General features: G+C 43.6%; 1 protein-coding gene across 2 annotated transcripts in view; it reads left to right on the top strand.

The window, feature by feature from the left end:
- The window catches only part of O-fut1 (O-fucosyltransferase 1), a 266,792-nt gene that overhangs the window by 31,646 nt on the left and 210,168 nt on the right, over positions 1 to 24,978 (top strand). For both annotated transcript variants that reach the window (XM_065454111.1, XM_065454110.2), the window contains exon 2: positions 2,034 to 2,149. In XM_065454111.1, coding sequence (XP_065310183.1) covers positions 2,034 to 2,149 — 116 coding nt within the window. The remainder of the gene's footprint in view (positions 1 to 2,033; positions 2,150 to 24,978) is intronic.

Raw genomic sequence — 24,978 nt, 5'->3', positions numbered from 1 at the left:
AGTATCCGGCTGCCATATGCAGTTTTTTTTTTTTGCTTTAGATGTGAGAGATGAGAAAGAAATGGACTTACTTCAGGCTAGAACCAAGAACCCCCTAAAATTGACAAGGATCACTTTCATGGGGTAATTATTGAGACTTATGGTTAGAATCTCTGACTTTCTTAGCTACAACATGCTCTGTTTTTTAAACCCCCTTCGAAATAGTGTGCATTGGAGTGGTGCGTAATGTTTCTAGGCTTACTCTCTTTATCCTACGAATGCATAGTTGTGGAGGGATATACGTGGCCTTTTCATGCAATTGGCTGTCAAGGTATAGGGGAGAAGATGTGACAACAAAGAGAGGGATGACTTGTAGCATGTATGACACAGACTGGTTTTTTTACATTATGACACGGGACCATTAAGTTTATCCTGAAATTTGCATATTGTAATATTTGTGGGATAAGAGAAGCAAAAAAAAAAAAAGATTGCTGGCTCTCCCGTAATCAAGAGTAAATGTAAGCACGAAATGGCAACTGGCAAAGACTGGTTGGAGACGATACAAGCCACAATCTTAAAATGGGTGTAGTGCATGTTCGCAACAGCACAGCCCTCCACACCACACCACATCGCACCACGCCATACTGTGCATTGGTCCATATGGACGCTGCATAGCTAGAAGAAAACCAGCTGAAGGAGGCACGACAGGCAGTGAAAAATGCCAGGGAGACAGAGTGCGCTGCCTAGCTAGAAGAAAAATGAATTCTGCAGTTTTACGTGCCAAAACCACTACTTGATTATGAGGCATGCCATTGTGGGGGACTCCATATTGATTTTAACCAGCAGGGGATCTTTAACATCCCCCTAATGCACAGGACTCGGGCGTTTTTGCATTTCGCCTCCATCAAAATGCAGCCGGCGCGGCTGAGATTTGAGCCCGCGTGCTTAGCAGTGCAACACCATAACCACTAAGCCATCGCAGAGAGTAGAAGCGCCTGAAGCAGGCGCCATGCAGCATGGCACTGTCTTAAGATGACACAAAACCCACGCTGCGGAACTCACGGGCCACTGGCATTTGGCGCTCAGCCCCTAAAGATGACAACGAAATGTATGTATGTGCCCTGTATCTGCCTTTTGAGCATCGCTATTGGAAATGACAAATAAAACTTCAGCATACTAGAAGTTGCAGCTTGAGCGATATTGTGAACCAACATTGTTGTGAACAAACAAGCTTTCACTCGGAAGGAATATCTTAAAAGACTTGTTTGGGCAGTAACTATTTATGTTATGCAGTTCTGCACAGAGGGTTGTGGGCCAGAGACTGCATTATTTTATGTTTTGACTGGTTGCCCAGATGATCTTGTTTTGTTCTCGCAAACTTGCCCGGACGTTCTCATTTGAGTGCCCAGATAACGACTCTGGCTTTCGGCTGAAGGTCACTTGAAGGTCGCCGACAATGGGAGCTAAAAGTATTTCATGCTTAAAAGCCCTTTAATACTTTTTTAAGGAATGTGTAGAATATGTTATTTTATTTCATGTAATAGGCATGTAATAGAGGGCATCATCTTGTGAATCTTTCAAGCAAAATGTTTTTGAGTTCGCCTTGCAAAGTTGGCAATCTTTAGCTGAGTCACCATGCCTTTCTAACCTTACCCCTCTTTTTTTCGTTGTTCCTGCTGTTGCTGTGGAGGTTGTGTCACTGTGTCATGTGTATGGCTGTAACTGCATGGCTGCTTCTTAAACTTGTTGTGCAAGTTGGTATGGTTTGCTGTACATTCTTTGGCATAGGGCATGATGGGGACATACACAAGAGAGCAAATAACGAACACAGCCCCTGCTATCAACTGTGTTGGTAGTGGCACTTGTGTGGTGTATTTTCTTGCACTCTCACGCCATTAGAATGTTTGCTGGGCTGTTTATACCAGGTCACATGTGCTGAGACAGTGCATCAAGGTGTTGGTTTGAGGAGTTCTTGTAGCAGGAGCTGCACTGTTAGAATTTTTGCCACTTATTGTGTTTTGCTTTGTATGCAACTTTTATTCCTTGTATGACAGGGCGCTTTGGGAACCAGGCTGACCACTTTCTTGGCGCACTGGCCTTCAGCCGAGCACTCGGCCGCACCCTAGTCCTTCCGCCATGGGTGGAATATCACCCAGGGGAACCCAAGTCCGTGAGTGCATTTCACTGTCTACTTATACTGCTACTGATTCTGGTTGGCTCTTCCTGCCGGACATATAACTTGCAATGCAGAATAAGTGAAACATGCCACAGTGATGAGTGAAGAATAAATAACCACACTTCAAAGACAAATTTGCTGACAAATGTCCATGTCGTCTGCTATAGAGGACTACCAGATAAGAAGCAGTTTGGAGTAGGATTCCTAATCCATAAGGACATAGTGGGCAACTTTGACGAATTCTACAGCATTAATGAGAGGGTAGCAGTAGTCGTAATAAAGCTGACTAGGAGGTATAGAATAAAGGTAGTACAAACCTACGCTCCAGGTAGTACAAACCTACGCTCCAACCTCCAGTCACGATGATGAAGAAATGGAACAGTTTTATGAAGATGTTGAATTAGCAATGCGAAAAGTGCAAACTCACTATACTGTAGTCATGGGCGACTTCAATGTAAAAGTGGGGAAAAAGCAGGCTAGTGAACAAGCAATTTGGCAACTACGGTGTGGATTCTAGGAACACTCGAAGAGACATGTTGGTAGAATTCATGGAAAGGAATAACCTGCGAATGATGAACACCTTCTTCAGGAAGCATTGGAACAAGAAGTGGACCTGGAAAAGCCCTAATGGTGAAACAAGAAATCAAATTGATTTCGTACTTTCTGCCAATCATGGCATAGTGCAGGATGTAGAAGTGTTAGGTAGGGTAAAGTGCAGTGACCATAGGTTAGTGAGGGCTATGATTCACCCGCATTTGAAGAGAGAAAGAGCAAAATTGGTCTAGAAGAAACGGGTCAACCTAGAGGCAGTAAGGGTAAAAGCAGACAAATTCAGGCTCGTACTTGCAAACAAATATGCAGCCTTAGAACAGAGAGATCATGATGGCATAGAGCTAATGAATGAACTGTAAGTAGGTTGGCTTCAGGGGCAGCACTTGAAGTGGGAGGTAAGGCACCAAGGCAACCAATAGGCAAGCTCTCCCAAGTAACAAAGCGCCTAATAAAGAAACAACAAAGAATGAAAGTGTCCAAGTCAAGAGATCAGATAGAATTCGCGGAACTGTCAAAACTAATCAACAAGGAGAAAGTAAGGGATATTTGAAATTATAACGTGAGAAAAACTGAGGAAGCAGTGAGAAATGGACCAGCATAAAACCAGTGAGATGGAAACTTGCCATAGGACAAACCAAGATGTATGCACTGAAAGATAAGCAGGGTAATATCATCAGCAATCTTGAAGGTATAGTAAAAGCAGTGGAAGAATTCTATACTCACCTGTACAGTACCCAGAGGAGCCATGATACCTTCATTCGAAGTAGTAATGAACAGGTACAGAGACTCCTTCTATAACAAGCGAATGAGGTTGGATGGGCCTTGCAAGACATGAAGCGGGGACAAGCAGCAGGAGAAGATGGAATAACAGTTGATTTAATTAAAGATGGAGGAGACATAATGCTTGAAAAACTGGCGGCCCTCTATACGAACTGTCTATCGACTGCAAGGGTCCCAGAGAGCTGGAAGAATGTCAACATTATACTAATTCAGAAAAAGGGAGACGTTAAAGAATTGAAAAATTATAGGCCCATTAGCTTACTCCCAGTATTATATCAAATATTTACCAACATAATCCCCAATAGAATAAGGGCAACATTGGACTTTAGTCAACCAAGGGAACAAGCTGGCTTTAGGAAAGGATACTCTACAATGGATCCCATCCATGTCACCAATTAAGTTATCGCGGAATCCACAGAGTGCTATAAGCCTCTCTATATGGCTTTCATAGATTACGAAAATGCATTTGATTCAGTAGAGATACCAACAGTCCAGGGGCGTAGCCAGAGGGGGGGCTTATGGGGCTTCAGCCCCCCCCCCCCGAAATTTTTTCGTGCTGTCCATGCACGGCCGACCAAAGCAACCTTTGGCGCCGAAAATCATTCTGGATTTCGTCTAGAATGTCCTTTTCACGCTCGAAAAGCCATTTCATCGCGAACATTCCGAACTCTGGCTGGATTTCGCAGCAACGGCTATGCACCGGAAGTCACATAACGCAAGGAGCCCCATCCGAGCACCAAATTTCAAGGGCGTTTTGATGGCAAACGTGCACACCGTGGCATGTCGCGGAGGCCACGGAATCAACGGAACGCATGGATGTCAATTCCGAAACTTTATGGGAATAAAGTTCTCCTAAACTTTTGATGCGAAAGGTGCATTGACATTTCCAAAGTTGTGCTTCAGATTTTCAATTGTGGAACTTTGTGGGTTTAATGTAGTTATAAACATTTGACGCCAAAGATGCATTGACTTTGCTGAAGTCTTACATCGGAACATACAACGAGACAAGCCTAATCAACACACTATCAGGCAAAATAAACCAATAAAGAATCAGTCAGTAAACCAATCAATCAAGTTGACAAAGCACGCAGCGAGGTCCAATGAGACAAAGCGTTGTGGTGGTTCATTCGTGCCGTCATGTCACATAAAAAATATCAACATTTTTTTCACCTATGCCAAAGCATCCATGTCAAGACACTAAAGACAGCAGAGGTAACTACGTTCCTATTTATTTTTTCCACTTTGACTTTGACGGGGGGGGGGGGGGGTGGAATGGTTGAGCCGACGATGTTGGCTAAGTCTTGTGTGCACAAAAGAGAAAAGCGAGGAGCAAGCGCGCCCCCTTCCGTCGCGTGCGATACATCGGGGAGAGTAGATGGGATAATGGCGGGATCTAAGATTCTGTGAATCTGTGATTGCGCAACAAGTTTATTTGCCTTGTTTGATGCATTATATACAGTGACTTTTTCTTAGATAGGGAGATTTATCGGATACTTATGCATATACTTAAATATCTTGTTGCCAGGTTTTGTGTATACGTGCAGTGAACGTTGTTTCCAGTGACACTATTTTGCCCTTTATCAAGCTGTATCTTCGCATTTGCATATATATTCAATTGTATCTTTGCATTCATGATGTAGGAGGGCGAGTGAAAGTTAGCCTACCCACTCTGCATTGTGTTCCTTGATTCATGATGTATGTCAAATTGTACTTTTTTTTCTCTTCCCTGCTGCCATTTTGTAAATGGGCCCCGGACCCCGTCAAGCTGCTTCAAGGCAGCTTTTTGTCCCCGGCCTTTTTCTCTTGGAGAAATAAATGAATCTTGAATCTTGAATCTTGAATCTATAATGGTTCGGTTCATTATTTGCGACGCATGCGCGTAGCACACAGACATCTCTCATTTACAAAAGTGACAGGCAGGTGTGAGGATAAATGTTCTTTAATGCTCCCATACACTGTATTGAACATGGTTGCGTGACGTAATGGATGCTCCAGAAGCTGAGCAGCGTGGTGCCATGAGGTTTTTGACAGCTGAAAGTGTTTCCTAAAAAGAAATTAGTTGCCGTATGGCTACCGTGTTCGTTGAACATTTCATTTCATTGGCCACTGTGAAGCGTTGGAGTAAACAGTTCAAAGAAGCACGTGAAAGTTGCAAAGACGATCCACGACCGGGCCAACGCCATCGTGCAATCACCCCCAACAAACAATTCCAAAGGTTGATGATCTTATGAGACAAGAACGAAGGATAAGCATCAATGAACTAGTAGAGCGTGTGAACATCAGTCACGGTTCGGTTCACGCCATAATTCCTGAACTTCTCGGTTATCGGCTCTTGTGTCCGCAATGGATGCCCAAGATTTTGAACCACCGCCACAAGACGGAGAAGTTCGGTGCTGCCGTGACTCATCTGATCCGGTATCATAATGAGGGTGACGACTTCTTGTCTGCAACTGTGATCGGGGACAAACCATGGTGCCACTACTACGATCCTGAAACACGACGGCAAAGCTTACAGTGGAAACATTCGAATTCACCACCCCCAGAGAACGCAAAGGCCGTCATTACTGCCGGAAAGGTGTTGTTGAGTTTTTTTTTTATTTTTTTTGGTCGTCAAGAGCCATTACTGATTGAATTTGCTAAATCTTGAGCGACTATTATTTCAGATATTGTGAAATGACGGATCGGCTGCGAGTCTCAATCAAGAACAAAGGACGTGGAAAATTGACGAATGGGGTCACCTTGTTCTACGACAATGCCCGTCCCCACGTCGCTGATGTGTTTATTACAAAACTGGCAAAGTTCAACTGGAAAGCGCTGCGACATCCGCCACACAGCTCAGACCTGTCGCCTTGCGACTTCCACATGTTGGGCAGCTGAAAAAACAGCTCAAGAGAACCAGATTTGTGTCGAACTATGACGTGGAGATAGCGGCTCCACAGCCACCATAGTCCTCCATAAAGAAAGCAGCAAACTCCCAATAAAGAAAGGCGTCAGGCAGGGAGATACGATCTCTCCAATGCTATTCACAGCATGTTTACAGGAGGTATTCAGAGTCCTGGATTGGGAAGAATTGTGGATAAAAGTTAATGGAGAGTACCTTAGTAACTTGCGATTCGCTGATGATATTGCCTTGCTTAGTAACTCAGGGGACCAATTGCAATGCATGCTCACTGACCTGGAGAGGCAAAGCAGAAGAGTGGGTCTAAAAATTAATCTGCAGAAAACTAAAGTAATCTTTAACAGTCTCGAAAGAGAACAGCAGTTTACGATAGGTAGTGAGGCACTGGAAGTGGTAAGGGAATACATCTACTTAGGGCAGGTAGTGACGGCGGATCTGGATCATGAGACGGAAGTAATCAGAAGGATAAGAATGGGCTGGGGTGCGTTTGGCAGGCATTCCCAGATCATGAACAGCAGGTTGCCATTATCCCTCAAGAGAAAAGTGTAAAATAGCTGTGTCTTACCAGTACTCACCTACGGGGCAGAAACCTGGAGGCCTACGAAAAGGGTTTTACTCAAATTGAGGACGACGCAACGAGCTATGGAAAGAAGAATGATAGGTGTAATGTTAAGGGATAAGAAAAGAGCAGATGGGGTGAGGGAACAAACGCGAGTTAATGACATCTTAGTTGAAATCAAGAAAAAGAAATGGGCATGGGCAGGACATGTAATGAGAAGGGAAGATAACCGATGGTCATTAAGGGTTACGGACTGGATTCCAAGGGAAGGGAAGCTAGCAGGGGACAGCAGAAAGTGAGGTGGGCGGATGAGATTAAGAAGTTTGCAGGTACAACATGGCCACAATTAGTACAAGACCGGGGTTGTTGGAGAAGTATAGGAGAGGCCTTTGCACTGCAGTGGGCGTAACCAGGCTGATAATGATGATGATGACGACGACGACGACGACGACGACGACAACGACGACGACGACGTGAAAGAGTCAGTTGCAGGCTTTTTGAAGCAGCAACCCAAGGAGCTTTATGAGACGGGAATCACGCTACTCGCTAGTCAATGGAAGAAATGTCTAAATGCTCATGAAGACTACTTTTAAATAAAGTACCCAGTTTGTCATGTATTCTCACTGGCTCATTTTTATTTAACTCGCCCTCGTATATTTTGCACAACTCCCGCTTTTTCTCCATGCACTCTGTTGGGACTATAATTTCGGCGCAATTGCTCATAATACACGACCAGTGACAGCTGCTCCTGCGCAATACATTGGAACGATGGACCATCATTAAGATTTTTCCCTGGCCTTTGCATTTATACAGAAATGTAGACAAGGTTATTGAATGACTAAGTTTCATTAACACATTTGTCATCAACTTGTTCATTTCATGGTCTTTAAATTTTTTCAAATCAGCGGCATGCACTGCTTTGCCTGATATAGTTCTAAAGTTCGTATGATATTTTCTTTACTTGAGCAAAACGTGAACAAGGTGAAAGCAGGAGCCAACGTTGACAAGTGGACTTGTCTTCTTCAAGGTGTTGAAGAAGACAGGGCCACTTGTTGGAACGTTGGCTCCTGCTTTCACCTTGTTCACCTTTTGCTCGTCGTCTCGAATTTCCATCTCCTGTACTCCCGTGTTTTCCCTGATTTTTTTTACTTATTAGATAGGCAAAAAACATGGAAGCGTTGACATCAGGTATTCTAGGCACAATTTTTGGGAGTATATTCGAGTATATTCTTTTATGAAAAAAATACATATTTTACTTATTTTGACAGCGTGTAGCGTTCAAGAATTCGTTTGCAGCATCTTAGGCAATGTCAATGCAGTTATTATTCATGTATTTGAAACCTTGACAAATTTAGCTCGGGCCTAACTCCGACGCGGCCTATTCAAGTACATGTAAAACGCAGAAACACTTTTCTGAGATAGCTCCTCGATCGCTTTTCTTGAAATTTGTTGCGCTTGAGAGAGGAAGTTAAATTCTAGTGTCTGTTGAAAGCGGAATTATGATTTAGGGTCTGAATTTTGTTTAAATATCTTGAAAAATTCGAAAGTTCGAAAAAAATAGAAGCACGACATTTACAAGCTAATAGCTCTGAATCAAGAACAGATATCGCGGTTCTGTAAACGGCATCTATTAGAACAGTCAAAATGGACAAATTTGGGATGTCGATTCGCATCTTAGATGAATTGGTTATGTTGTGTATAAGGGTTCTGGAAAAGCCGTATTTCCATAATATTACATTTTCTGATATTCATGTGTAACATATTAATTTTGTCCGCTGTAGATGTACTATTACATGCAATTCACAGAATTGCGATGTTATTTTTCATTGTTGAGTTACAGAATGTCAAACTTGATAGTTTCGTTTTCTGAAAACTTGTGATATTTTCTAAGTTTTAATAAAGAACTGACAACCTAAATGAAAAAATTGAAACTAAAAGTCAGTAGAATTTATGTTTTTTTTTAAATGCAACAAACCTCGTCAAATTTGGTGTAGTGGTTGCCGAGAAAAACGGATTTACAGGTATTCAGATGAGCACCCGAGCTAAAGCTCCTTAAGGAGGAGGCCGAGCTGCAATGTGAGCCTGCCCCAAACGAAATTTCTGGCTACGCCACTGCAACAGTCGTAGCGGTATTACGTAATCAAGGAGTACAGAACGCTTACGTAAATACCTTCGAAAATATCTACAGAGGTTCTACAGCTACGATAATTCTCAACAAGAAAAGTATGAAGATACCTATAAAGAAAGGGGTCAGACAAGGAGACACAATTTGTCCAATGCTATTCACTGCATGCTTGAAAGAAGTGTTCAAGCTCTTAAACTGGGAAGGCTTAGGAGTGAGGATCAGAGGCAAATATCTCAGCGACCTTTGGTTTACAGATGACATTGTCCTGTTCAGTAACACTGGAGACGAGTTACAACAAATGATTGAGGACCTTAACAAAGAGAGTGTAAGCGTGGGGTTAAAGATTAATATGCAGAAGACTAAGATGATGAATAGTCAGGCAAGGGAAAAAGAGTTCAGGATCGCCAGTCAGCCTCTAGAGTCAGTAAATGAGTACATTTACCTAGGTCAATTACTCACAGGGAACCCTGATCGTGAGAAGGAAACTTACATAAGAATAAAAATGGGTTGGAGCCCATATGGCAGACACTGTCAGCTCCTGACTGGAACCTTGCCATTATCATTGAAAAGAGAAGTTTACAATCAGCGCATTTTACCGGTGCTGACATATAAGGCAGAAACTTGGAGACTGACAAACAAGCTTGCGAACAAGCAGCTAGCGCTGCTCCGCCAACCCAGGAGAAGGGACCATCGACCCCGAAGGTGGGCGCAGCCAAGGCTGCCTCAACCTCCTTGGCCCCTTCCAGCGCTTGCAACAGCCGGCGCAGCCAAATCCCACAAGAAGTCCCATTGACCTCCGGGCTGGTGGGCGCAGGGGTCTTGCCTTCCGAGGCAGGACTCTCTCGGGAAACTTCTCGCTCGCAAGAGCGCGTGTCCAGCGCCTCACAAGAGGCAATGGACACTACACTTATCCTCAAGGCGCACCAAGCGCCTAAGGAGCGTCGAGGCTCCCTCGAATGCTCCAGAAAGGGCAGAACCCCCGTTACAGGGCCTCGAAAGAGCTCTGTAATCTAATCTCTGTGATTACTACTTCTGTTTCTGTACACGCAGCACCTATTTACTTGCAATATGTATGCACAAATTATTCAATGGAACGTTAGAGGTCTTAGAAACCTTGATGATGTGCAAGAACTTATCCACGAACACAATCCAAAGGTGCTGTGTTTACAGGAAACACACTTAAAATCAAAACACAAACTTTCTTCGAGTATGTTACTTTTCGCAAAGGTCGCGATGATGCTATCACCGGGCGGTGTTGCCATTGTAATTCAAAAAAGCATAGCGTGTCAACGTTTACAGCTACAAATGGCCCTTGAATCAGTGGCGGTTCGAGTTGTTCTCCAAAACAAACTCATCACTATTTGCTCGCTTTACATACCCCCACATTACAAATTAAATAAACATGAAGTTCAGTCCTTTATAGATGAATTGCCAGAACCTTATGTTCTTGGCGATTTCAATGCTCACAGCAGCCTGTGGGGCGACTCTCGTTAGATGCACAAGGTCGTCTTGTTGAACAGTTCCTTTTCTCTTCTGGTGCGTGCCTTCTGAATAAGAAGGAACCCACATATTACTGTCTTGCAAACAGAACCTTTTCTTCAATTGATCTCAGGATAGTTTCCTCGTCTATACTGCCTGAACTCGAATGGGAAGTTAACGACAATCCTTACGGGAGCGACCACTTCCCTATACTACTAAGAACATATAAAGAAAACGAATATCTACCACAGGCTCCTAGGTGGAAAATCGATACAGCCGACTGGGAGAAATTCCAAACTCTCATTAGTATCTCATGGGATGACATGTCTTCTTTAGGAATTGATGCTGCTGTGCAGTATTTTACAGCCTTCATTATAGATGCCGCATCTAGATGCATATCTGAAGTAAGTGGCTTGGCATGCAGACAGCGTGTCCCGTGGTGGAACGACGAATGCAGGGTTGCGAGTAAGAAACAGAACAAAGCGTGGGGGTTGCTACACGCTTCTCCTACTGCAGAGAATCTTGTCAACATTAAGAAAGTAAAGTTCCAAGGCAGGAGAACCTGTCGACAGGCCAGAAGAGAAAGTTGGCAAAAGTTTATCGAGTATCAAGTCATACACAGATGAGGCTAAAGTCTGGAACAGGGTTAATAGGACAAGAGGGCGACAAACATATTCGCTCCCTTTGGTAAACACACAAGGCGATACCCTGCAAGATCAGGCAGACTCACTTGGGGAGCACTTTGAGGGCGTGTCGAGTTCAACCCATTAATATCAATCCTTTCTCAAATATAAACAAATAGAAGAATGTAAGCCACTCACAAGAAAGTGTTGACAGAATGAACCGTACAACCGTCCTTTTAGTATTGCCGAGTTGAAAGCTGCCTTGAGCGCATGCCAGAGCTCTGCACCGGGATCTGACAGAATCATGTATGAAATGATCAAAAACTTACACAATGACACCCAAGTTACACTACTCGCCCTTTTCAACACTATTTGGGCTGTAGGATACCTTCCAACCGCATGGAAAGAAGCCATTGTGGTCCCTGTATTGAAACAAGGCAAAGAGCCTTTTTCAGTGGTAAGTTACCGCCCAATAGCCCTCACAAGTTGCCTTTGTAAGGTATTTGAAAAAATGCTTAATCGGCGACTGATCCATTTCCTTGAACTGAGCAAAATGCTTGATCCCTGTCAGTGTGGCTTCAGAGAAGGGCGGTCCACAACCGATCATTTTGTACATATTGAAGGATATATCCGTGACGCATTTGTACACAAAGACTTTTTCTTATCCATATTCCTCGACATGGAGAAGGTGTATGACACAACGTGGCGCTAGGGCATCTTGAGAGACTTATCAGAAATGGGCATTCATGGCAATATGTTAAACCTAATAGAAAGCTATTTGTCGAATCGTACCTTTCAGGTAAAAGTCAGTAATGTACTGTCACGTCCTTTTATACAGGAAACTGGTGTGCCCCAGGGAGGCGTATGCTTTCGTAAGCATACTTTCGCATAAGGTACGCAGTTGAGATCGGGGAGCCCGACCGGTCCGTCCGAGACATAGAAAGCCCGGCCTGGGCCCGGCCCAAACCCGAGTGAGAGAATCTCCAAATAGCCCGAGCCCGGCCTGTGGGCCGGGTCCGTGCTTTCAGGCCGGCCCAAGCCTGTGCACGGCTCTAGTACTTGTGTTCTCTTCACAAAAAAGAGAGGCCTGGTCCCAGATCCTTGTGTAGAACTGGGCGGACAACAAATTCCTGTCTACAAAGAGAACACATTTCTAGGTGTTATACTTGACTGTAGGCTCACTTTCATTCCACACATTCAATATCTTAAAGAAAAATGCCTAAAAACCATGAACTTACTTAAAATCCTATCCCACACTACATGGGGTAGCGACAGGAGGTGCCTGTTGAATCTTTAAAGGAGCCTAGTTCGATCATGACTTGAGTGTGGTGCCGTGGTTTATTACTCTGCCACCCCGAGTGTGCTAAAGATGTTAGACCCTGTTCACCATCTCGGTATCCGCCTGGCCACTGGCGCATTTAGAACAAGCCCTGTTGAAAGTCTATATGTCGAGTCAGAGGAGTGGTCACTCCATTTTCAGAGAACAGCTTTACCTATTTTCTTAAAGTTCGCTCAAATAAGGAACATCCGTGTTTCACAACCGCTAATGACTTGACGTGTGAAAAAATTTTTCGTAATAGACCCTCTATGAGAGTACCTTTGTCACTGCGTTTAAGAGAGCTAAGCGAAGAAATGGATGTCCCAATTCTCGAACATCGCTTAATGCCTCCAGCTAAGCTACTACCGCCCTGGGAGTGGCAGGTGACATACTGTGATGTATCCTTTGTAGAGGCCACAAAGCACGCTCATGACCTCGATATCGCTATGCGTTTCCGCGAGTTTCAATCGAAGTACAGCTGCTCCGAATTCTACACAGACGCGTCAAAATCACATGCTGGCGTATCTTATGCTGCTGTTGGACCCTCTTTTTCTAAATCTGACGTATTGAACCCCTTAACAAGTATCTTTGCTGCAGAAGCCTATGCTGTATTGTCTGCAGTAAAACATATAAAGAAATTAAAACTTGTCAAAGCAATAATATTCACAGACTCATTAAGTCTTGAAAAAGCGCTGATTTCTTTACAAAAACTTACAAATACTGTTTTACTTGAACTTTACTCACTGTTATGCAGTATTTATTTATCATATAGACATGTTGTAATATGCTGGGTACCAGGCCACAGAGACATCGATGGTAATGTACTAGCTGACAAAATGACCACATCACTCACATCACTACCTATTACTCCTACGGCTACTGTCCCTGTCATAGATCTGAAGCCTTTCTTACGTAAGAAACTGCGAAACTACTGGCAACGCATGTGGGATGCAGAAACTAATAATAAACTGCGCTGTGTAAAGCCACAGCTAGGTTTTTGGCCCTCTGCAACAAAATCACGGCGAACAGATGTCCTATATTCTGTTGTCTCAGAATAGGACACACATTTGGCACCCATAATTTTCTACTTACTGGAAATGAACCTCCAGCCTGTGGTAGATGTGGGGAGAGGCTGACTGTGTTTCATGTCCTCGTGGAGTGTCGGGAGGCCGAAGCTGAGAGAAAGAAATATTTTCCTCTGGCATACTGTTATTACATCCCTCTTCACCCGGCAATGTTTCTTGGCCAAGAACCGCTATTTAACACCAAAGCAGTCCTCGGTTTCTTAAATGACGTTATCTTACATGTTACAAGTCCAATAAATTCGTAGAGCATCCTCGTTCCAGAGGATGCCGCTGTGATAACTGTTTTGCATAGCACATGCCTCCAGGCCCTTGTGTGTTCAAGGGCTCTAAGGAGGCAGTAGTGCTCTAGTAAATTTTAGAATCAGATATATTTTATACATCGTACCATTCTTTTCAAATGCATCCTAATGTTCATAGTACACGTCACATGCCATGGCCATAATCTTATTATACAGATTTTATGCACTTTAGAGCGACTATATTTAAGGCCCTTTTACAGCCACGTCACACCAACTTCATAGAACTCATAATTACACTGCGAACTCATTACCACGGACATGGCGCTCTTTGGCCATACTTGGCCCTTGCGCCATTAAACACAAAACATTAATTCAACAAGTTAAGGACCGCGCAAAGAGCGATGGAACGAAGAATGTTAGGCATAATGTTAAGAGACAGAAAGAGAGAGCGGTTTGGATCCGAGAGCAAACGGGGATAGCCGATATTCTAATTGACATTTATAGAAACAAATGGAGCTGGGCAGGTCATTGTAGGTTAAATAACCGGTGGACCATTAGGGTTACAGAATGGGTGCCAAGAAAAGGGAAGCACAGTCGAGGACGGCAGAAGACTAGGTGGGGCGATGAAGTGAGGAAACTCCTGGGCGCTAGTTGGAATCGGTTGGCGCAGGACAGGGGTAATTGGAGATCGCAGGGAGAGGCCATCGTCCTGCAGTGGACATAAAATAGGCTGCTGCTGATGATGATGAAAGTCACTGGGGAGGTATCCGTAGCTCTTGTGTGCTCCCCTTTTGTTTATGGGCCACGCACTCTTCGAAGAGTATGTTGTGTATGTGAACGACCCATTTAATGCCTGTTTTGGTGTTGCTGAGGGGGATAATGCAAAGATTGACATGAAAATGAAAGCTTTATGGCAGCTGCTACAGTGCAAGCGTGCTAAAACACTTAGATGTCACTCCTTGACATTTGCGTGTTTCCGTGTGCACACTATCGATGGACTCATGGCAGGTAAAAAGAGTGACTTCAAGCTGGAACCCAAAGCAAAACAGTAATGGAACATCTACAGAAACAAAGAGAAAGGCTACAGTAATGTTGGCCGCAAAAACTGTAATCCTTGGATGTGTTGGTAAATCAAGCAGTTTGACACCACTTTATTTGCATTTTTCTCAGAATGTACTTTTTGGACACATTTGTACCTTTTTCTCAAAAACTGCTGGGTGTATTGGTACGAAATGTTACGAACATGTCAGTTAGCATCTTGTGCAACTTTGGAACTATAATGAATATCTGCAAGCTAATGGTAGTTTACTAAAGAAATAAAAAGCATGTCATAGTGGTAGTTGAACAATGTACAGGCACGGCCACTGCTAGCAGGAATGTGGAAGCCTGTGGCATTGCGCCGTGGAATGCCCCACCACCAGTGCCTAGTGAAGTCTTGTGGTATAGGGGCGCAAAATTCGTCCGCTATAGACAGACGCTTGCAGAGAGAAGAGAACGAACTTTTAGTGCAACCGATGAGCAGCCGAGCGGCGGTGAAACTGAGCCTTTATTGTATGTGCCTTCCACGCCGAGGAGGCCAGTGCTGCAAACATAAAGATCCGCTCGTTGTGCAGACGTTCACAGTGGCGGTGCCGAAATCGGATCCTCAACTGGGCTCCCCTGCATAGATGCAAAGGTCGCTGTTGTGGCGCTGATGCCCAGGACGCATGCTTACTCACGGGGCAGGGTACGGATGGGGGAGAATCAGGTGGAGAATGAGTGGGGAGTACAAGAAAAACACACAAGTTTGCCATGTACGTGGGTTTCACATAATTTCACGGCCGTTCAGTCTTCACAGAATTTTTGGAGTCCGAAAAATCAGTCAGCGACTGTATATATGCTGTGACATCACTCATTGTGACACGTGACTTCGAGACTTATTCAAGCCAACATCATTTATTTGTGTAATCTGTTGCTTCAACAGTTGAAGTAAAGTTTAAAGAAATAATAAAACACACAAATTTATTGTCTGCGTGCTTTTGTTTTACTTTGTAGCTTAGTAAGAGAGATGTACTTCCGTTTCATCTGCTTGTTTCCACGTTGTTCAGTCACGCGCACAGACGAAACTGTCATCATTTTCTGCCGTGTTCCAGTGCACGATCATGCTCTGTGATCCGCTTGTGTCTGCTGCAGTGTTCATGGAGCACTCAGTTATACCACTAGTCAGGCATTCTCGTGCACAGCGCGCGAAATCGTATGCTGCGCGAAACGAGACAAACACATTGGCTCGCGCCTGACACCATCACCAGAAGTGTGCCGCGCAGCGAAATATAGCAAGGAAAAAAAAAAAAAAGGTGGGGACGAATTTCACTTACGAAGGCTCGATGGAGGCAGTTGGAGAGAGTGTTATATTGGTGGCCTACGGAAATCATTGGTTTGCGGCATTGAAATATTTCTATCTTGGCTATTAATGAACCAGTTTGGAAAATTGTTGTGGTAGAGCACTCCCTAGAGGGCACGTAACAACTTCTGGCATGTAACTGAAATTTTCCATGTGGCTTGGTGAGGGGCCCTTTAAGAGCTATTTTATTAACGAAATAGAAAATATTTGTATGAAACTGTTGGAAAGAAGGTAAATTGTGTGCAATTAAAGTTTTGTATTTTTTTTGTTGTACTACTTTAGAGTCCCAGTGTTTATGTAGGTGAATATTAATTTCTGTTTGAACTACAAGGAAGTAAAAAACACATTGCTTCATATTTCGGTCCAACATTAACACTTGATGTCTTCCACCATTTTTGTCATTTGCACCACTGGGTACCTTCCCCACACATCACTTCACTTCACCTATTCACTGCACTGTACACATCATCTAGTTCACTACTGCACACAAAAAAGTCATTGTCCAATACTCCAAAACCACACCACTTCTAGAGTAAACTGTTATAACACTTGTCATGCCATGTACTATGAAGTTCTACTCATAATATCTGCTCCAGCATTTTCTCTTCCCGTGATGTATTCTACAAGGAAGCCATATTCTTGAAGCGCAAGGCTCCATCTCAATGCTTTGGAATTAGTTAACTTTGCTTTATTTAAGAACTCAAAGGGTTGGTGATCTGTCTGCACCCTAAAATGTTTTCCATACAGGTATATGTGAAACCGTTTGACTGCCCATACAAGAGCTAAACATTCTTTTCCACAGTCGAGTAGTGCCTTTCCCTTTTGAGCAGTCGTTTGCTTGCATAGAATACCGGATGCAATACATTGTCCTTTTCTTGTAGCAACACCGCCCCAAGCGCTTTCTCTGATCCATCTGTGCACAAAACAAACTCTCTTTTTAAGTTGGGCACCAACAGAATGGAAGGATTGGCCATGTGCTGCTTGAGTGTTTCAAATACGTCCTCTTGCACTTTTGTCCATTTCACTGTATTGCTTGCACCTTTCTTTGTTAATTCTACCAAAAGATCAGCTATCTCCACATAATGTGGAATGAAATCCCTGTAGAACCCCGTCAATCCCAGAAAAGACTGTACTTTCTTTTTCTTCAGTGGGTTTGCTTTTTAAATCTTCTCTAGTATTTCCTCTTTCGTTGAAATGCGTCCCATGTCTAACTTGTATCCCAAAAATGTCACCGCGTGAAAACCAAATTCACACTTCGTTGGCTTGATGGTCAGCTTGGCTTCCTCCAACCTATAAAATAATCCTTCTAATGCTTCCAGGTGCTCTTGCCAAGTGTCTGTCGCCACCAAAATATTGTCAATATAATGTTCCACATTTTTCAGACAGTGAAGTACTCATCTGATGAGTTTCATAAATACTGCAGCGGCTGTCTTTAATCCAAATGGCATTTACTTGAATTGAAATAGCTCATTTGTACTTGAAAATGCCATCTTTTCTTTGGATGTCTTCTCCATGGGTATTTGCCAGTATGCCTTCGCTAAGTCAAGCTTTGAAAAGAACTTTTTTCTTGCCACCTTTGCAAAAACAATGTCCACTCTTCGTATTGGCTCAGAATCAGGCACTAATATGCTGTTTAACCTCCTGCAGTCTACACAAAACCTATTAGAGCCATATCCTTTCTTCGCAACGACCAGAGGTGCGTTGTAAGCTGATGTAGACTTTTCAATGATGCCTTGACATAACATCTCGTCAACTTCCTTCTCAATAGACTCTTGAACCACTAGTGGCAATGGGTATTGTTTGACGTACACTGGTGTGTGTGTGGTGCATTCTACTGGCACTCACTAACATTTGTTCTTCCTGGGAGGTCCGAGAATAATTCGTCATACTTGTGTAATAATGATTTTAACTCTGCTCCTTCTTCTCCATCCAGACATGGATTAATGACTGCTTTTTCTAACCCCATGGTTTTCTTTACTGGTAGGTGTGTACTTCCAAGTTGTCTTTCTCTTCTGTGACTACAATGTGGACAACTTCGAATTCTTAGGAATTATGCCTCTCCTTATATTTCTTTAACATGTTGATGTGAAATACTTTTTTAGAATCGTTCACCAGGAGCTCGTAATCCATCTTGTTCCTTTTCTGGGTTGCCTCAAATGGTCCCTTCCACTGCATCAACAGTTTGTTTCCATCACTGGGTAGAAGGATAAGTGCTTTGTCTTCTTGATTGAGGCGTCTTGTCACTGCCTTCTTGTTATAATAGGTTTTATATCGTTCTTTGGCTTCCTCCAAACTCCGACATGCTAACTTGCACGTTTCTTCCAGCTTCTCTCCAAGTTTTAACACGTAGGTGTATGTCGTTTTGGCTTCAGTGTCGAGTCCTTCATTTGCCCATATCTCCTTCAGGATAGTTAACGGACCTCTAACCGTGTGTCCATATAGCATCTCGAACGGTGAAAAATTGAGGCTTGCTTGTGGCACTTCTCTGTAAGCAAACAATAATGCTGGTAGGTAACGGTCCCAATCCGTAGGTCTTTCTTGACACATCTTCTTCATCATGTTCTTCAATGTGCCATTAAATCTTTCTACCAGGCCGTTTGCCATAGGATGATACGGTGTTGTGAGCAACTGCTTTATCGAGAGCAACCTGTTGCACTCATTCATTAGGTCAGATGTGAAGTTGGATCCCTGGTCAATAAGAATTTCTCGAGGAAGACCATACCGAGAGAAGATCTCTGTTGGAGCATCGCCAACCTGAATTGAATCTATGCCTTTTAAGGCAATGGCTTCTGGTTATCTTGTCGCCCTATCGACCATCGCGAGAACATAGCAGTTTCCTTTTGCTGATACCGGCTTTATTGGTCCTACAATGTCTATCGCTATATTCCCAAGTGGAACTCGATTCACTCGTCCTTTTGGTATCGTCTGCTGGCAAATGTCACAGGATTTTATATATCTCTTTACTTCGCTTTGTAGTCCTGGCCAGAAAAATTATGTGATCCTAGCCACTGTTCTTTTTGTGCCTTGGTGCCCGGCCATGATGCTGTTGTGTCGCAAATTCAAGACTGTCCGTCGTAGTGATTTAGGAACCATCAACTGCATCACTTTTCTGCCCGAAGTAAACTTGCATCTCCTGTACAACAATCCATTTTTCCTCTGGAATTAAAAAATGGTTCTTCCTTTTTTATTTGCCATTGACTCTCCTTGCTTCTCATGTCCCTCCTCCCGTTGGCCACGTAGCTGCACGTGCACTTCTGCGCTTCTTTTTCTGCTTTCATATTGTATTCTTTTTATTCATACGCTCTTATTTTCTATCTTTCTTTTCCTTTATTTCTGCCACCAACTCCTTGTGTTTTCTTCTGCTTTTTCTTCTTTCTTTCTTCCTTTATTGGCTCATGTCACAAACAGGCAGATAGACATGCCGCAAACTGGGCGAAGTTGCCAAAGAATAGTAATCGATTTAAAAAACTAAGGCGAGGTCCAAGAATCCTAGATACATTACGAGAAATGTCTCGTAAGTTGTATGTCATTTTTAGGCTTTTGTGTGCTCGCTCACGGTGCACTTAGCAGTGCTGGCTAAGGAAGTTGGCTGCTTTTGGCATTTTGCAATTACTTCGTTAGGATGGATAGTTGGGCGTGTTGGTTAAGCATGATCTGAAGTGAAGGCGCTAAAACTATGGTGGACAAAGAAAGAACACACACACACTCAGAGGGCGCCACTTCCAACAATATTTAATCAGGAAAAAACGCCACTGATTTATACTAGGAGCGCACTCACAGTTCCTCAGTGTGCATTCGCGTTCAGGTAAGCAGTTCTTTGCCGGAAAAGCTTTCCCTGGTGCGAAAAGTGTCCACTTTGGCTCCCGTGAGTGAAATGGATCGGTGCATTTCAAGTGGCGTGGACATTCTTCTAAGGGACCAGTGTGACCCTGGTCGCCCAGCAATTAATCGTCTGGCGTCTTATTTGAAGACGAACGCCTACTGCATCCTCCCATCGGACAAATAAGGCGGCTTTGCCGTCTTTCCACGAGAGACATACAAGGTGAAAGCGTTGGAAGCCTTAAATTCTGTTTTTCATTGTCACCATAATGTATCGCTCAATAAGTTGAAATGTGAAGCGAAGAAGCTGTGCGAAAAAATGAACCTGTCTAATTAGCTAGGGACATCAGAAATAGCAAAGTGCGCACTCTCCATATCTTCCTCAGCGCCAAGACCTACAAAGATAACTGCCCTTTAAGAGTAACTGTGTCGTAGCGCAATACGTGGCAGAAGTGTTTAGCTGCGTTTCTGTTAGAAAGGCTGAAACTTCTAACTGTAGACGACCCTTACCTGGTAAAGGATTCTGCACAAGTAGTTGAATACTTGTCAAGGCAGCCAGTAACAGAATTAGAGTCCTTTTCTGTAGATCTGAAAGGTGTATATTATAGCATGCCAAAGGCAGAATTGCTTCAGTGCGTCCAGGAAGGCATTGACAGTTTCGGCTCCGTGCCTTTTCAGAATGAAGCTGGTATTCCGGAAGACAAATTCTTGGCTGTGCTAGAACTTTACCTGACTTCCACCTATATTGAATGGGACAGTCGTTTGTACCTGCAGAGCGGCGTTTGCATAGGTTCGTGTTTAGCTCCGATCCTGAGTGACTTATTTTTAGCTCGGGCTGGCAGAACCATTTCTAGCAGTCTCGAGGGTAATGGCGTAGTCAGAGTTTTTAGAATTGTCAACGACTTCCTAATTTTGATAGATAAGAACTACAGTAACGCCGACTTGGTCGTTAGTCAAACATTGACAACCTTCAGGCAGATTTTATTTCCCATTGAAGTGACCCACGAACTTTCGGTAGATTCCTGCATCAGGTTTTTAGATCTTAGATTGTTTTTAGCAAGTAACCACGTCTGTTGGCAGTATGAACCTTGGGCTAGTAAACCTCTGCTACCTTTTAGTTCCTCTCGCTCTAAGCTAGTTAAACGCAGCATTGCTAACATGTGCCTGCTGAATGTTTTTAAGAAGTCCTGTCCACATCGAGCAGCGGCGAGTTTTCTTAAGCAGATTGACTGACTGGAAGAGGCAGGCTACCCGCAACCTGTTTTAGTTTCCGTAACGGAAACAATCCTCAAGAAGTCGCGAACTTGCCAACCAGACCAGGGGTCACCCCGCGAAAAAGAAAAGGTAGCAGTCATACCCTACATACACCGCATGTCGCATAATTTGAAAAAGATTGCAAAGCGAGCCAACGTAAATGTCGTGTTTTCTGCCCCGTGCAAGCTCTCTAAGCTATGCAGAATGACTAACCCTTTTTCCCGCAAGGCACCGGCTTGTGTCACTAAACACGATAACAGATACGTAGAATGTCAGGCAGGAGTCGTCTATGAGATTCCTTTAGATTGTGGTAGAAAGTACGTGGGCCAAACAGAGCAGTGCCTGAATGACAGGCTGAGGCAACACAATAACAAAGTCAACATTGGGAAGGAGGGCCACCTGGCAATTCCTTGCAGAAATTGCAAATGTAAGCCAGACTTCCAAGCCTGCGCTGTGGTTGCCAGAAGCCATGACAAATGGGTTCGGTTATTAATTGAGGCCAAACCGATCATTGAAGCAGGTGATAAGTGAGTAAGCGTTGCATTGATATCCCTATCACGCAAAGAACTGCTTTACCTGAACGCGAATGCGCACTGAGACACTGTGATTGTGCTCCTAGTATAAATCAGTGGCGTTTTTTTTGCTGATTAAACATTGTTGGAAATGGCGCCCTGTGTGTGTGTGTGTGTTCTTTTTTTGTCCACCGTCGTTTTAGCATCTTCACTTCAGATATGTGGCTCAAACAAGACGAGGAGATGAGACTTGCACAGGAACACACATCATTGTGCTGAGTGGAAAAGCTGTCGGGAAAAGAGAGGCCAGGCGGGCAGGACAGACGCTCACCAACAACTGAGGATTTATCCTCATATTTACCCCCAATGAGCTCTCGGTTGATAGTGAGCATCTGTCCTATCTGCCTGGCCTCTCTTTTCCCGACAATGTTTCCGCCCAACACAATCATCAATATGCAACACCATCTAGCCCAACATTCCACAGTCCTAAGCTCATGTTACTTTGCTAAACACAACATAAGAAGCCAACAAAGACCAAGGACAACCTAGGGGAAATTACTTGTACTTACTAGTTCAATTAAAGAAATGATAAATTAATTGAAGATGAAAGTGGATGAAAAAACAACTTGCCGCAGGTGGGGAACGATCCCACGTCTTCGCATTATGCGTGCAATGCTCTTACCAATTGAGCTCCCCATCCACTTCCCATCCACTTTCTGGGGTATTTATGTTTTACTACTAGAAGTAACCCTGAGAATGTTAGCCAGCACCACCACTCACAAACCTTGATGGCGGATGTGGAACATCCTTTCTGCTGCAGGCATCTCAAGTACGTGATTTTTTTTTTTTTGTGAAGGCAACTGGTCAATAAACCCACACATGTTGCCTGAAGGCATCAATGTTGGCCGTTCTTCACTCGTTAAATTCAAGTGGCGGTCATTTGAAATAAAGTTGATTGAGGCTTACAGCTGTTAGCAGCACACGGAAAGGAATGAGCCAATATGTATCCCTTTCTGTGCTATGCATTCAACTCACTTGAGCAATTTACTGGTGCTTCTTGCTTGAGAAATAGACATGACGAATCTGTTTTGGGAACTGTCACAGGCTGCTTGGACCAAATATTTGAGTGAAGTATGCCGTAGGACCGTATAGCTGTAGCCAGAAAGAAACCGAAGCCTCATTCATTAGTAGTGTGGGACATATTGAAGGTATTATTACCCACTGGAGGCTAAAAGTCAAGTGAATTCATGTGAGGCTTGTGTTCTCTTCAGGGTGTCTACCAACCGGGAAAACCGGGAAAACCGGGAATTCTCAGGGAATTTGAACAGTCTGGAAAAACTCAGGGAAAACTCAGGGAATTTGTGCTTCTATCAGGGAAAATTAGCTGTAACTTTATTGAAAGGGAACGAAAGTCGTGTTAATGCTGGCTTCAGTAACAGAGGAATCGCAACGAATCGTCATTGACGCCGTGTCATCGGAACGATGTATTGCCAGAGTAGTTAACGACCGATTTTCTAGACGCCCGATTTTCGGACATGCCCGATAATTTGCATGGTTTTGCGGCACCACCACGTACTCCATATAGTCAATGTATATTGCCCTGACTGCAGGTCTGAAATGGCATTAATCAAAGCCGCCACCGCCGCTATTTTGATTATCTCGTCGCCTCGAACCGGCACTCTCGCAGGCAGATCCGCTGGCAGCCGTAACCACCACCGAGGCAACGTTAGGCCTAGCTGCTTCTATGTTCGCTATTAAGCTTCTTGCCGTGCGGTGCCGTGTTTTTCATTGAAAGAATTCGCCGCTATCACCAATGGCACAGACTCCGCCTTTGTAATCCTCGCAATTGGCTTTGAAGCTCGCAGAGCACAGCGCGTTGCGTAATGCCAGTCTCCGAAATTTAGCTTCGCCTCAGTACACTAGTGTTAGGCGGCAAAGCATAACAAGCGTGGGAAGGGGGCAATTGTCACGGGACACAGTATGTATTCCTTAATTACACATGCGTTCACCGCGTCTCCTGTCACAGTACAAGCCCTGATATGCCTAATAAGCGTACTGGCAGGCCTTCAGAGCTTTTTTAGTGGTGCCTGTGGTAATTTTAGCCATTAAAGGCAGTTAAAGACATGCATTAATTTTTTTCAGACTGCCCTTTTTTTTTCAATTTTTTTTTGCGGCCCCTCGGAAGTCCGAAAAATCAAATGTTGACTCTACAACTGACCAAGAGGATGCTTCAGATGATCCATGCGGTGAAAGCGTGGTAGAAGGAGGATGAGAACAGAAAGGACCAACGCACTAAGGAATTAACGGGAAAGGAAGGGTGCCGCCACCTTTTTGAAGGAGCTTGAGCTAAAAAAACTAAGTGTTGACTGACGCTGAGACACAGGTGTCCCTCATCCAAACCAAAATAAGTTGTTTAGGCAGTGAAACCCAACACTCAGATGTGTACGAGCTGAGAGTATGTCAGGACAGTTAAGGTTGACTTCCCAGCTGCTGAGAGAGAACCTTAGTTGTGACAAAGTTCAGGACCTCATACAGATGAGCTTGCTATCAGTTGATAGAAATAGCTTATATAAAAAAATATTTACTAATGTATGCATCTCCTTTTCATTCGTATTAGAAAATGTTTGACTCAATTTGGAATGGGCTTTACCATTTCTTTCGCTGTGCATTTTACTATCACCTTCCTTCTGTTTTCTTTTTAAATAAAATAGATATTACTTCTTAATATTCAAACTGGATTAAGTCATTTTTTTTGTTTCAGCATGCTTACTAGAGAGTGACAGCATCGGGCAACGTGGTGTCAGCCTGTCTTGACATAAAACAATGTTCTGGCTCATTCAGGGAATTTCGCAAAGGTGCTCAGGGAAAACCTGGAAAACTCAGGGAATTTGGAAATGTCAACTTGGTAGACACCCTGCTCTTCTTTATGAGGCGGGCATGCAAGTTTTTCTTTTACATACTGACAAAGTGAATACTTCTCAGTTTGCATAATTAAACAACGCAGCATCGAGACATGGTAAGGCAAAATGTGTTGAATTTTCTTTGTCAACGCAGCTTAAGCAGCACAGTATTACTTGAAATATAATTTAGGCATTGCAATTGGCAGTGTAAAGTATTACTTGATGGTTTCAATTCAAAGCTGTAGTGAACTGCTGGGTTCCGTGAACAATGCGTGCCTCACCATAACGACAGTTGGTTG

The sequence above is a fragment of the Dermacentor albipictus genome, unplaced genomic scaffold (assembly GCF_038994185.2).
Source record: "Dermacentor albipictus isolate Rhodes 1998 colony unplaced genomic scaffold, USDA_Dalb.pri_finalv2 scaffold_18, whole genome shotgun sequence".
Taxonomy (NCBI): Eukaryota; Metazoa; Arthropoda; class Arachnida; order Ixodida; family Ixodidae; genus Dermacentor; species Dermacentor albipictus.
Note: the sequence above shows the minus strand (reverse complement) of the source record. Positions and strands in the feature narration are given on the sequence as shown.